We start from the raw sequence: 15,074 nt of genomic DNA, 5'->3' as shown, positions 1-15,074 counted from the left end.
AGCTGTTCTTTACAAATACACTACTGTTTTACCTTTTTTCTTCCCAGTAAACGCAAGTTTGAATAAATTTTAAAGAATCTTGATTTTTAAGAACGTTTGATCAAAATTCCCAAAGATTTCAAGGGTGGAATGTAATTTCAAGAAACTAGACTGGAAGAGGTAAAAACATGTAATAAGAAAGAAAAAAAAGAAATTGTCAATGTCCTCAGCTTTCAATACGTTAAGTTAGAAACCTAGCAACCGAAGTAGTCGAGAAAAAATTTATTTCGATCTTACAGCATAATCGTTGTGGGTGCAAAACACAAAATAATTCTTAGATCAATGATTTTTGATAATATCCAAACTAGGTGGTACATCTAAGGGAACCATGCTATAGATACCGCTGGAAAAGAAATATTGGATTACTCATTCAGTCATTGCCATTCTTTAGGGCTACATTTTACACCTAGGAAGCGAAATCCAATCGCTCCAAAACTGAGGGAAACGGGACATCTTAACAGACATATCACTAATCAAGGACAACTTGAAAATCCACCAAGAGAATATTGAGGATCTGCTTTCAAAAGATTCTGAAATGACGTTTTCTATTTCATGGCAGAAGTAAATTTTACTTCGCATTTATTTACTATGGGAAGGATTCTGAAAGGCGGACATTGGAAAGTAAACAAGGTGCAACTCACAACATGGCTCCCGACTACTTATTATTACATCTTTTTTGGCTCCTTGGGGTCTCTTTTTCCTTTCCTGAACTTGTACTATCGAGCTGTTGGAATGGACCCTTGGCAGATAGGAATCCTGGGAGGAATTCGTCCCCTCATTGCCTTACTTTGTGCTCCAATGTGGAGCTTTGTGTCTAATAGGTATAAAATGAGAAAACTTGTACTAGTCACTTCGCTTGTGAGTTGGATTGTGTTCACCATCCCGCTGATGTTTGTTTCTCATTCGTCAGCCAACGAGCCTTGCTTTAATCAAGGAAATTACACCGCTCAACTCAGCTCGAAACATGAAGATTTCCTGCCCGGTCAGGAAAAAAGGGAATTCGATCTACCAGTCAGTATTTCGCTCGCGAAAGAACAACATACAGTTTATGAGAAGAAAAATACTCGCTACTCTCAAAAATACGGTGCAACTGGAAAGGCTCCCAAAGGAAATATCAAAAATGATGTAGAGGGAAAAGAAACATCACATCATTCACGATTTTATTCTTTGAAAAGGCAATTTTTTAATAGTTTGGAAATGTCGGGACTAGAATTAGAGGCTAGCACTGATAGTAAAGGCGGAAACGGTCAGCGAAAACCGTATGACTTTAAATCTCGAGGAGTACCATATTACAACAGGAGAAAGAACCCGTACTCCAGTATAATATTCAACGAGATGCTTTTTATCGTGTTTGTAGGAGAAATACTTCAATCGCCTACGGATGATCTTAACACTCATTTTGATGGGACATTCTTGGAGCATTTAGGTGTGCTCTACCAAAACGTAGCCAACAACAATATATATAGTTCGGTTGGTATTGGACTTGTAGCTTTGATCACAGGTTTATTGCTTCATTTTGCCCCTAAAATAACAATTTGTGACGTTGAATATGCAAATTACCAGATAGCCTTCATCATCTTTTCTCTACTTATGGCGGTTGCCATAGCAATTTCGCTCAAATTTGATTTCTCCTACAGAAGGTGCCGTCGCGGCTTTGAAATCCAAGAGTCACTGCGGCTGCTGGTGTCATCAGAACACATCACCTTTGTTTTCATCGTTTTGATCATGGGAATGCTCCGAGGGGTTCTCTTTAACTTTGTTTACTGGAATATAGTGGATATTGGAGGCTCGGATCTCGTTGTGGGCTTCACGGTTGTCAGTCAGTATTTTTCGGATGCGATCATGACTCTGTCCGCGCCGATTGTTATGACCTACATGGGATATATCGGTATGGTGTATCTTGGTCTTTCATCCTATGCTCTACGATTCTTGATTTACTCTTGGCTTAGCACCCCTCGCTCCTCGTGGGTTACCCCACCGGTTGAGCTTCTGCAGGGAATCTCCAATTCTACGGCCTGGTCAGCATTCCTCTTGTACATCACGAACTACACTCCAACATCGACCTTTCCAACAGGTTTATTTCTTCTTCAGGGGTTGTATTTAGGGGTGGGGGGAAGCATTGGAGGAATATTCGGGGGGATATTAATCCAGGGTTTTGATACTAATGTGGCCTTCCGAATCCTGGGACTCGTTAGTATACTGACGTGTTTGTTATTTATGATGATCCAGCCGTCTGGGGAACAAGAGAGTCTTCCTTCAGAAGCTGACACCATCTTCTTTCTCGCCGATGAAGATGATTATTCCAGCAACAGTGAGGATGAGGTATTCGATTACAGTCAAAGAGGAGTCGTTTACATTCCTTCCAAAGAGCAAACTAAAGGATCGCTGCAAGTAAAGAAAATGGTTTTGCCTTCCTACAGTTCTCCTTTGGTGCCAATTTGTATGTCACTAGTTAGGAAAGAAGACAAACAGTTACAAACTACGTAAGGTTAACTATGTAATATCTCACGGCACCAGTGCATTAATAAGCTGAATATGATTACTGCTGCTGCCATCGATTATAATTTTTTTGTTCAAGTTGACGATTAGCAAGAAGAAAAATACACGCCTTAAGACTGAACCGTTGAATAATTCATATAGCTGAATCGAAACAATAAAAGAGGGAGAGTGGAGTTGGCGCACAAGTAGTCTGATTGTTTTTGTTGTGGTAGAAGGGGGCATTGAGGTCTATTAGAAACCGCAAAACAGTAGAAAAAAATCATCCAAAACCGCAAAAATAACTCGATCAAAACCGAAAACCGTATGCATAAACGTGAAAAATTTTGGATCCCAGTTATCAGAACCCTAATCGATCCGATGCAGCATACAGAGGTTTCGCGGCTATCCGAAATCAGAGGAGGCGCGTAATTGCCGCTCAGGTAGAAGAGGAACCGGAACCCAAATAGGGAAAACCGAAAACGACGTCGAATACCAAATCCGAAAATTCATTAGTATTTTTGAAGAAAATCAAAAACAAAATGCTCTAAAACAGAAAATCTGCAAACCGTAATGAACACCAAAACCGAAAACCCGAAGTTTTCTAGTACAAAAACTGAAAAACCGATCTAAAAAATAGCCAAAATCCCAATGCCCCTCTCTTATAGCGCAGTTTAAATGAGAACATCAACGCATCAACTAGGTGCTCTGACAAACTTGCGTTTCCCACTGATGCTCACCTACAATGTAACTAATTTTGTTTCCAAAGGATTTCACAAGACTGAGCCATGTCATCGATGGTTTGTATAAAAATAGACCCTTTCATTGTTCAAGTTTGTTCAAAGTATTTTAATCTTTTTCTCAACGTTGTATCGATTCCTTCGGTACTTAATCGATAATCTTTTAACAAAGGTAGAGATAAAATCTGTAAATAAGTAACATGTAGTTGGATTTCTCCCTGGTGATGACCTTGGCTACATAAGTAATGCTGTGATAAGAATACATGAAAGTCATATATTTGTACTGCGGAAAATACATTTTAAGCAAATGAAGATCATCGCAGTATATACTCAACTTAAGCAGTTGAGAAAGAAGGCCTGAAAAAAAAAAAAAAAAAAAAAAAAATTCAGGCCTGAACGGGAATCGAACCCATGACCTCTGCGAATACCGGTGCAGCGCTCTAACCAACTGAGCTATCAAGCCAACTGGGAGCTAGTCAATTGTGAGTTCTTTATATACCCGTAGATGGAGAAGGTGTGATAAGAATACATGAAAGTCATATATTTGTACTGCGGAAAATACATTTTAAGCAAATGAAGATCATCGCAGTATATACTCAACTTAAGCAGTTGAGAAAGAAGGCCTGAAAAAAAATTCAGGCCTGAACGGGAATCGAACCCATGACCTCTGCGAATACCGGTGCAGCGCTCTAACCAACTGAGCTATCAAGCCAACTGGGAGCTGGTCAATTGTGAGTTCTTTATATACCCGTAGATGGAGAAGGTGTGATAAGAATACATGAAAGTCATATATTTGTACTGCGGAAAATACATTTTAAGCAAATGAAGATCATCGCAGTATATACTCAACTTAAGCAGTTGAGAAAGAAGGCCTGAAAAAAAAAAAAAAAAAAAAAATTCAGGCCTGAACGGGAATCGAACCCATGACCTCTGCGAATACCGGTGCAGCGCTCTAACCAACTGAGCTATCAAGCCAACTGGGAGCTGGTCAATTGTGAGTTCTTTATATACCCGTAGATGGAGAAGGTGTGATAAGAATACATGAAAGTCATATATTTGTACTGCGGAAAATACATTTTAAGCAAATGAAGATCATCGCAGTATATACTCAACTTAAGCAGTTGAGAAAGAAGGCCTGAAAAAAAATTCAGGCCTGAACGGGAATCGAACCCATGACCTCTGCGAATACCGGTGCAGCGCTCTAACCAACTGAGCTATCAAGCCAACTGGGAGCTGGTCAATTGTGAGTTCGTTATATACCCGTAGATGGAGAAGGTGTGATAAGAATACATGAAAGTCATATATTTGTACTGCGGAAAATACATTTTACGCAAATGAAGATCATCGCAGTATATACTCAACTTAAGCAGTTGAGAAAGAAGGCCTGAGCGCTGCACCGGTATTCGCAGAGGTCATGGGTTCGATTCCCGTTCAGGCCTGAATTTTTTTTCAGGCCTTCTTTCTCAACTGCTTAAGTTGAGTATATACTGCGATGATCTTCATTTGCTTAAAATGTATTTTCCGCAGTACAAATATATGACTTTCATGTATTCTTATCACACCTTCTCCATCTACGGGTATATAAAGAACTCACAATTGACCAGCTCCCAGTTGGCTTGATAGCTCAGTTGGTTAGAGCGCTGCACCGGTATTCGCAGAGGTCATGGGTTCGATTCCCGTTCAGGCCTGAATTTTTTTTCAGGCCTTCTTTCTCAACTGCTTAAGTTGAGTATATACTGCGATGATCTTCATTTGCTTAAAATGTATTTTCCGCAGTACAAATATATGACTTTCATGTATTCTTATCACACCTTCTCCATCTACGGGTATATAACGAACTCACAATTGACCAGCTCCCAGTTGGCTTGATAGCTCAGTTGGTTAGAGCGCTGCACCGGTATTCGCAGAGGTCATGGGTTCGATTCCCGTTCAGGCCTGAATTTTTTTCAGGCCTTCTTTCTCAACTGCTTAAGTTGAGTATATACTGCGATGATCTTCATTTGCTTAAAATAAGTAATGCTGTAGTAGAGAGTTGGAGATTAAAGGAATGTAGATGTGTGATAGGACCCTTGTTTATCCAGGGGAAAGTAAACCTTCTCTATTTTTGAAAAAATTATAACTACAATCAGCGAAAAAAAAAAGTATGTCATACCATTGAAATATCATAAAAACACCAGTGAGTTATCTGTTTAATAGAGAGTTCATTAGTTTGCCTATCAAAGTTTCTAAATGACGATATACCACTACAATATATCTAATTTTCAACCTGTGGTCGTTTTTTCCATACCAAAACGAACTTAATTACTTTTGTATAACAGCTACTTTTTTGTATGGTAGTGCGTTCTCTAGGGACAAGTCGGGTCCTAAGCATTACAAATTGACGTCATGCCGCATGACGACCTCGCCATTCAAGAAGTCTTTGAAATTTACTTTAAAATGTTATATCTCTTAATCACACCCTTTTGACTTCATCATAACATTAGCCACTTTTTAAGGAAATCTAAGGGGCATACACGAAACGTTGCTGTATTTCTTATGACATTAGACTGGCTCACATTTCAATTCACTTCTTTTGAACGATTTCTTAACTTACCGAAAAGGGTTACATTTTAAATGCACAATTTTCAGCGTTATTTAATCGCATAGAAGACAATTATCTCATACTTTTAAATCCGTTCGAAGCGGATAATGAAAGCTGTGATTATGTCGAATCGTTGCCATTCACTGTATTCCTTGATTGCGTAACTTTGTCTGTGAGGACGTCCGGCTGATATTGATGCGCAGTTCCGTTTTATCTCTTAAGAAGGTAGGAACAATACTAAATAACTGAGTTGCGTAAGCCATCTTAATATCTACAATACAACTATTCTTTTCCATCAAGTAGCGTTCAATCTTAGCTCCGGACACGAACAGTTGAGGTTAGATTCAGTTTTCACTGATGGGCAATGCTGACACAAAAACGGGTTGAAGTTTGAATTACTGGACATCTGTATATGATTTTATATATCACTTTTCAGGTAGGGCTTTCTCTCGTCCACGCGATCGTGATTTTGGAAGCAATGAGGTTAATTAAAATCTGTACGATGACTGCTTTCCACTGTCTCCTGTGTTTTTCAGCGACACACTCTTTTAACGACATTTTTATCACAAATTTAAAATCTTCCCAGTTTATTTGGCTTATTAGGTGTTTAAAATGTATTTCTTTTTTTCAGTGAAACTCGGTTTTCTCTCCAAGAGTAAAGAGACAAGTTTTTATCTTTCTATTGATCATCATTGCCTTGTCATGGGCTGCCTTTTGAGTCAAGAGCAAAACATATGTCACTACCAGCGAGCATTTTCTTTTCAACATGATCACGCAAGAAGAAGAAAGTTTCCCACAAGAAATACAAACCGACCATTTTCAATGTTGGCCATGAAAGAACTATCCGACAGGTTAAAAGACTGGCCTTCGGGTCGACCAGTGATTAGAACTTCTGGAACTGACAGGGAAAAGCTTTGGCGGGAATGGCGTCCAGGAAAGCTGATGTGCCAGTAGTTCTTGATAAAAAAAATACCTTAAACAATAAGTTGGCTTAAAACTGGGTTTCGTTGGATTATTCATTAATTATATAGGTCACGATCTTTTGTTTTCAACAATATTTGCGAAATATCCATAAAGTATTTAATTGTGAGAGGCTTTTCCTGAAGGACCTGTAGATAAATTTAGGTTACTGGTTGCCATGGTCGGACCACGTTACTGCAATATTGGATACTGACTAAGGATTGTCGAGTCAAAGGTATACAATTCAATGCACACGAAATTGTAGAATGTATGAATTTTGTGTACTGATTACCCTGAAGCATTCCACGAAAATTGACCTTGCGAACGCGTGAGAAGAACACTGCAAATGCATGTTATAACATTTTACTGCAGATGCATACCATAACATCTTACAATCTGCTGATCAGAATGTAAGTGCTTCTTATAGAATTGCTAAAGTGCCGATTCTCGAAGAGCACGGATGCACGTCGCGCCAATATTTTGTGGTGATTTAGGAGAATTTTAGTAATTAAGATAACATGAACATAAGAAGTCAGGCAGTTTCCTTTTAAGAGATCAGAAACATAGAAAAAAGATGTAAGCGAATTACTTCCATCCCTACAACTTCCTATCATTAAAAGATACGAGTTAATCAAAATACTGAATTTCGTTTTTTATGGGCAGGACAATACTTGAATGGGTAATGATTTTTATGACAGCATTTTCGTATCAATAGCTGATTAAATTTTCAAGAACAATTTTTCCAATGTCGAATCTCGAACTGTTGTGTTAATAAACTCCTTCGTTAACAATGCGATGAGCTGTAGCTGTCCGGAATGGACCAGCTGTGATCTGATGACCACTTTTCAGAAGCCGCCAATCATTGTAAGACCATACGTTCCAACCAATGGCGCCGACCCAGCCACTTTTGGCGGGCAAGTTCGCGCTCCGCCAAGGTGCCCTCCATACGTGTTTGACGTCACTTGTGCGCTCGAGTGAAAAGGTTGTGTGACCAAAGTAACTGGCTTCACGCAACTCGTAACGGGAAAACGGTTTGATACCATCAGGACCAGAGAATATCCAGTTGCCATGGCAGTCGGTGGCGTCGGCCATTTTATTTAATCGATTTTGCAAATCTAAAGAGGATCGAATGGATTGTTTTGTATCATTAAATACAAAAATCGTAAGATTGCGATAACTCAAAAAATAAATTTTTTCCGCAAGTTTAATTGGCCTTTATTTCTTGTAAAATGCAGACTTATTGATCTTCTTGAACGTGACTGGTCCTGGCTGCGGTTTATCAAACTTTTAAACCTTAGCCTGAAAACTTCAATTAACTTGATTTTGTTGTTTTGTCTCCTCTTCGTCTAAAAGCGAGCCAAACTCTCACCTTCATTGTAATAAAATGAAGGTATGATACCGTCCACAATTGTCATCCATAACAGACAAAATCTAAGCAAAAATTTTCATGGATCTGATAAATTAGACCCGTTTCATACTTTTAAACAAGAATACAGGTAGACTGACATAAGAATATCAGAAATTATTTATTATATGTCAAGACTCTTTCAACAATTAAAAAAAAATTTCAAGATTTGTTTTTTACCTCAGATGGTTGTTCGATAATATACGTTCCGTAGGTCACTGTGAGTTGCCGAGACCAATCATGGAGGAAATCTAGTTGCTTTAGTGAGATAATGTTGAGTTAAAAGCCAGAAAACCTGTCTCCTTGGAGACAAATATGTTTTACTTTAAGTAATGCAGAATTAGAATAAGCCTGCAGTCGGTGGTGCATAATTTAAAAGTACTGCATTATTAATACCACGCATTCACACATTATACACAGGTATCTCAAGTTTGGTTTAACCACCTTTGATGATAAATGATATGATAAAGTAAACAGTTATAAATACATTGATATAGCGCCAAAATCGACTTATTCTCCTTTGCATCTTATAGGGCTTTCTACAAAAAAATCTATGATTAAGAGATATCAAAATTAATTGTAAATATGGGCATGCTTGTTTTCTTTTCATCCTTACCATGAAAATTAAAGTTACCAGCTGTAATAGTGTGAATTGTAGGTTCAGTGAAAACGTGCCGTCGTTAAAGTCCCTCAAAAAAATGTACAAGATGAGTTAGTGAGTCGCTAAACAGTTGTAGACTTGACGTGCACATCATCGTTTACACAGGCCCCATTTTAAACCAGTTGTAAGCTTAACTGGGCCAGGCCGTCTACATATCGCAAATACATTCATACATATACAAATACAATTATCGGTAAAACTGTCTCGCTGAATGTAAGTTCATACTGTGAGCGCCATCCTCTGGAATTTCTGTGTAAATGGAATACGCAGGATCCTTGGAAATTTCCGACCGGAGTTTGAGGCATCCCACTTACTACACGAGGAAACCTGAGAAACAATTGCAGACCTAAAAGTACCTTTGCAACCGCAACTTTTATTACAGTCAGCTCCGAAAGAAATGCGAAGTGAACGCGCTCTAGTGGTTGAAATTAAAATGCTTCACACATTTTAGTATCAATCGTCCTTACGATTTCATTGTAGTTCTCATGATTTTGTGATCTCACAAGTTTATTGTAATGTGACCTGTTACAGTCTTACAGTTCCCTTCCCTCAAATTCTAACTTATTCAGTCACAGTTTGAACTGTATAACGTACAACTCACTCAGCAGGATATTTCCAAAGTGGCATGACAAGTTGGAAATTTAAATACCCACAGGTTCAGTTCCAGTTCCATTTCGAGTTCTATAGTATGTTCCTCCAATTAGCAACCTAGTTGCTCCTGAGTAGCACTGTTGTATTGTCGTTCAATCAATGCCTCGTAACAAGCTTTCACCTGCGTGCCTCTTTTCGCTTGTTCAATAGAAAGGTTAATCCACGGGTTCCGTTTGTGTAGCCGCATTGATAACACAAATAGCATCTTCTTTTTCATCATAGTGTTGGGACAATGACAGACATGACAGAGAAACTGGCTCCTGATCACATTTCTCTGCCTGTCATTTTTCGTTATGCGTAGGATGAGGGAGTCTAAATTGTCTTTCACTTTCTCCACGTACACTTAGAAAATATTTTCTTTCGTGTGGGATATAATTTTTCAGGCTACTACTCATGCAGTATAGACGGATAAGTTCCAAAGATGAGTTTTTCCAACTCTGATCTCTGGAACATTTGGCCAAAACTTATCCCGCTACTCTTTGAGATCTTTCACCTGCTTTGCCTTGAATTATTCGTGGGAAACTATTCTTTTTATCTAAAACCCCTCAGGGACACATTTGGCAGCCTCCCTTCACTTTTTACCCTCGGAACACCGCACTCGCTTACCATGGAGATACTTTCTAGACCGACTTCTGCCAGGGACACGTTTTGCCCTCTCTCTTTGAGGCAGTCTTTACCTATACACCTCCACAAAATTGCACAATTATTTATCACAAGTTTTGATAATTATACCTAAATCGTCGATTTGATTAACTTTTCTCTTGCCGAATGCATCGCTCACAGCTTCTCTGTTCTTGTGTAATCAAATATCCCAATAAAGAACTTTTTCGCTCATAACGACGACTATATGCTTCTCCAAAATAGGAGTTGCTGGTTGTCAATGGAGCAGCTGATTGAAGTTCAACGAAGCTCAAATTCTTTCATGAGAGAATAATTGGTCGGAGTGCGCATATTATCGAAAACCGCAACAAACGAGGAAAGACTCTCCCGGAGCCCACTGTTTACTCCAATACAAAGGTAAAATGTCTTTAATTTTAAATCTATAATTAAAATACGTGTGGGTCATTACGTGCTATTGGCATAGATAGTTTATAACCAAGTGGAATAGAATGAATGGTCGTAATTCTTTTCGTTCTTCAGCTGAGAATCTCGATCACCTCTTCTGGTTACTTCGCCTAAAGTTAAACATCGGTCCAGCCATCCAGAGTTGCTTCGTAATGTATCGATAGATGTTGCACGGCTGCGGGCATCGTCGGAGACTGTCGCAAGCGACCCGGCGTAACTTCTTACGTCTTCAGGAAACGATCCTAGGTGGAGGTTGAATACATTCTCAGGCCGCCTTCGGAGAAGATCTGGAGTTGATTGGTTCATTCTTAACAACAAGGAACTATTTGCATAACGTTGCGGAATATCTCCAGCTCTAGGTTTCCTCTTTGGCAGCTGTTTTACCATTTTTTCCGCACGGAAAATTATAGTGTACAACTTTGCCGAAAATAGGGGGAATAACACAGCTGAAGCGGCTAAAGGGTGGCTTAACCTAACCACCCTTCCTCGTATCAAGTTTTGGCTGTTCATGGTGCAAACTACAGATAAAACAATTAAATGCAATGTGGCTGCTGTATATATCGCCAAACCTAAACTTTTGGTTTCTTTAAATTGCTTTGGGAGCTTACGGGTTTTGAATGTGTAGACCCCACACAGGGCGAGAAGGCTTAGATAGAAGGAGTTGGTGACTACCACGTGCGGGTTTGAGATGTTGCATTGGACAATGACCTCTTTTGCTGAATAGATTCTCAAAACGCTGTCTTGGTAGCTGGAAACAAATAAAAATCTTATGAGGTGAGGTCAATTCTCTTAAAGAAAGAAATAGAAGATACCCGAAGAATTTCTGAAGTTATTCGGTCGAGGAGGGTCACTTAAAAACAAAGAAAATAGTACACAGTAGAAAATATCGCTTTTTATAACTCAATATCGTCCTTCTTTGATTAACCTCGAGACAATACTGATGGCGAGATGGCACCTTATTCAAAACCCACGCAATTACTTACATCGTAAAGTAAAGTAATTAAAATATATCCTACTCAGAATTAATTTCTGAAGGCTGGATGATAGATCGCAATGGAAATTTCCCGAATTTAGATGGCATAGAAAATGGTGGACCAGGCGCGGAGTGTCTTGTGGTTGACTTGGATCCTTTAAGTGGTCAAACATCAAACGCGAAACGTAACTACCACAAGTAAATGAAATACGTTAACGTTGCCATAACTTTTTGTTAGATACTTACGTGAAAAAGCCCCAAATCGTGGAGAAAAGTAGGGCGATTCCTAAGATGAATCCTATGAATCCTAGCTGTGAGCGCGTGCTGACAAATGTAGGATTCAATGTTTTACGGAGTGAGCTGTTGAAGAGACGATTCACTCTCAGAACCTTGGAGGTCATCACAGCATAGCAAGTAACATGGCCTAAACAGGTGTATCCTCTCAAACTGCAAACGCGTTTATCTAGGGATAGGACATAAACATATTCAATTAAGTTATCAGGGACTATCAGTTTATGGTTTTCTTACCCGGCGTTATAAGGGACAATCTGACAAATGCAACACACCGATACATCAAATCTGTAGAGTCAATTTCCAAGTGAACGACTGAGGTTGATGTTAGTATAATTGTAACAATTGGAAAAAGATCCTCATTACAAGGAAAATTTATTGTGCATAAAATTTATAGAATTTGGCAACAGCATTTCATTTCAGCATTTTAGATTTGCTCTTCGTACTCTAATTCCAACGCAAAAAATTTGGTGTTGCTTTTTACAATGAAACAAAAACCGGAAAGTATGAACATGGATACATTACGTGGCTCCATTAAATCTACGAAGCTTTCAGCGTAAGATATCATGATTCCAACCAACAAGATATAGCTTAGCCCGCGACTAGACGCTTTGATGACTGGATGATGCTTGAGGATGACGAACACACCCAGCATGAACAAAGTACAAAGAATTCCAGTGGCTGAGAGCGACAAGGTGAAGAGAAGCAGAGATGACGACGGGTCGACATTGATAACTGGTTTAGGTAGGCAGTTTACTCTTTTTTCATCTGGCTAAAATAAACATTATAACATGAGGCCAAACATAACACTTGAGGTCTCTCAACTTAGTGTAGTATAACCAGAAGCAAAGTAACCACATGGGTCAATCAGAGCAAAGTGAAAAATCCTAAACAGTCAACGAGAATTTAAAACGACGCGTGGGAAAACCCGAGTGATTTGATAAGTTTAGAGGCAACACGAGTTTATGAGCCAATCACGGAGCTTTTTGGGGAAAACCAACGCAATCCCTGATTATCTACGACGTTTTAATGAGAAATGCTCCAAGTACTGTCTTATTTAGATAAAGACTATCATAGAAATTCTGAAAAGATGGTTAAAAGTAGTCTAGATTTTAATTTCATGAAAATCAAAAGAACAGCTCCTCGCTAATAGGTGAGAACACAAGGTTTCAAAGTCGTTGTTTCTCTTCCAACACCAATTTCTCAAATAGGTGGAACACAGCTGTGACCAAAGTTGGTAAAATAGGATGAAAACAAAAATAAACAAGCCAGTTAAGGCTAAAAGACTGATCAGTGGTGACATTGCTGACATTCTCTTTTTTTTCGAAGCTTTGCAGCGTAGAGAATTATGATATACCATGGCAGTAAATGTCGAGTTCTAAATCAAAGCTTCCTGTCTGTAGTTATAAAAATTGTTCTTAAATGGGGAATACTAAATGAATAGGGATAAATTCTTAACAACGATATGAAAAATCATAACTGCAAAGCTATATTACCATGAAGTCTGGTGTGCATGGTGTACATTCCGTTTGATTGCTCGATGTGATCTCATCGGTTTTACATGGTTCGCATCTCCAACAACAAGTCTCGATAGTAATTTTTCTTTCTCCCACATCGCATGGACGACTGCAAAAGGTTCTGGGCAGTATAAGTGCATCCTCAAATAGCTGCACTTTAACAGGCCCTGCCCCTTTTATCGGTGGACCCCAGCGGCCGAACTTTTCGACGCCCCACGATGACCCTTCTTTCTTAGGTCTTAATATGTCATATTCTGCGGAAAGATCTCCGTTTTTGTCGAATTTTATCTTCCGTCCGTTCAACGTCGTATAATTTACATTCAAAATATAATCCAGCAATAGGGTTTGATTGAGTGATTTTTCTTTCAAACACGTTGCGGCGTTAGAATTATTTACACAATAAGTTTTGCACATTTTGTCCAGTGTGTGAGCAAAAGCGTACACGGAGTTGATGACGCTTTGAATGTATAAATCTGCGGATATAGTTTTTCCTTCATTTTCAGGGCGATATTTTGAGGTTTCGTACTTTAGCTCTATTTCTGAGAACCACGGGCTGTGACTTACGTTGTTTCTGTTTCTCCATTCCATGAATCTCGCTAACTTTTCATTACGAGGTGAACACAAAACTATATTTTTAGCGAAATCTTCGTTTCCATTTAAGTAAACGGACATCTCTGCGTAATCACCTCCTACAAGCCATCTGAAAAACCTTTCCTTTCCAAACTTTTTAACCGATGTAAAAAGCAAACTTATATCACTTTTGGAACAAAAGAGGACAATAACTTGGGCATTTATTTTTTGGCTCATGTCCATGATTATGTCATCAAATGTTAACACTGTATGACCTTGAGGTAGCGCCCTTGTTATACCAATACAGATGCCTCGCTCTTTCGCCGCTTGCGTGAAGCGTTTTTTCCCCTCTCTGCCAAACTCATCGTCAGAATATAGAACAGACACGTATTTTGTTTCATTTTTCAACAATAGATCCACTAACGCTTGAGCGCGCACAGCGTCAGAAGGAACTGTTCTGATAAAATACTTGAAGCGGCTCTTGTCGCTGAGTAATGGACTGGTTGCGCCATAGCTCACGTGCGGCACTTTGAAAAGTCCAAGGAGATTGGATACCTGAAGCGCGACACTGCTGGAATAAGGTCCTACAACACCAACCACTGGTGATGAAGGCTTTTTCCAGCACGACGGAAGGAAATTAGAAGCTTTCTCCAACGCTATTACGTCTTTTGAGCAATAATCGAAGATTTCAAATCCTAAAGAAATTCCTTGCAATATACTTGAATTTCTGTTTGTTTCATCAATGGCGTACATCATGGCTTCGGCAAAATAAAGAGCGTCAGGGGATCGAAGATCGCCGCACTGACCTTTACAACAATTCGAGCAATAGGAATGGACGGGAAACAAGCCGCCCAGAATAAGATCTCCCGCTTTGAAAGCTCTATCCGTGAGGTTCATTTTGCAACCAAACGAACACAAAATTAAGTTCAAAATGAATACGATTCGAAACGAATTCGTTCGGTAAATCATGCCAATTAACAAAATCTTCTTGGTAGATATTATTCTTTTTCAAAGTTCTGCGTGTGTATGGCAAGACTGTTTCCTTTTGGGATAAAACAAGTCCACTGCTAAATGGCCGCATTAGCAAAGGTTGGAAATTTTTTTAAAAATAGCGTTGTCGTTAAGACCCCTTGAAGTAATTGCAGG

At 39.1% G+C, this 15,074-nt stretch overlaps 2 protein-coding genes and 1 long non-coding RNA gene across 3 annotated transcripts; 2 read left to right on the top strand and 1 right to left on the bottom strand.

The window, feature by feature from the left end:
* The first annotated feature begins 251 nt into the window (after window positions 1-251).
* LOC113668543 (major facilitator superfamily domain-containing protein 6-A) lies at window positions 252-2,720 on the top strand. Its single transcript, XM_027184460.2, has one exon. The coding sequence runs from the start codon at window positions 592-594 to the stop codon at window positions 2,524-2,526; it is 1,935 nt and encodes a 644-aa protein (XP_027040261.2). The 5' UTR covers window positions 252-591; the 3' UTR covers window positions 2,527-2,720.
* A 3,106-nt stretch (window positions 2,721-5,826) lies between these two features.
* Window positions 5,827-7,589, top strand: LOC113668507 (uncharacterized). Its single transcript, XR_003446010.2, has 2 exons — window positions 5,827-6,271; window positions 6,467-7,589. It is a non-coding gene; the product is annotated as an uncharacterized LOC113668507 (long non-coding RNA).
* On the bottom strand, window positions 7,143-15,074 carry LOC113668529 (metabotropic glutamate receptor 4). Its single transcript, XM_089183451.1, has 6 exons — window positions 13,338-15,074; window positions 12,367-12,613; window positions 11,797-12,013; window positions 8,817-11,325; window positions 8,381-8,458; window positions 7,143-7,910 (listed from the first exon to the last, which is right to left on the bottom strand). The coding sequence occupies exons 1-4, from the start codon at window positions 14,895-14,897 to the stop codon at window positions 10,602-10,604; spliced, it is 2,748 nt and encodes a 915-aa protein (XP_089039577.1). The 5' UTR covers window positions 14,898-15,074; the 3' UTR covers window positions 7,143-7,910; window positions 8,381-8,458; window positions 8,817-10,601.

The sequence above is a fragment of the Pocillopora damicornis genome, chromosome 9, assembly GCF_964200805.1.
Source record: "Pocillopora damicornis chromosome 9, jaPocDami1.2, whole genome shotgun sequence".
Classification (NCBI taxonomy): Eukaryota; Metazoa; Cnidaria; class Anthozoa; order Scleractinia; family Pocilloporidae; genus Pocillopora; species Pocillopora damicornis.
This window is presented reverse-complemented; position numbering and strand designations above follow the sequence as displayed.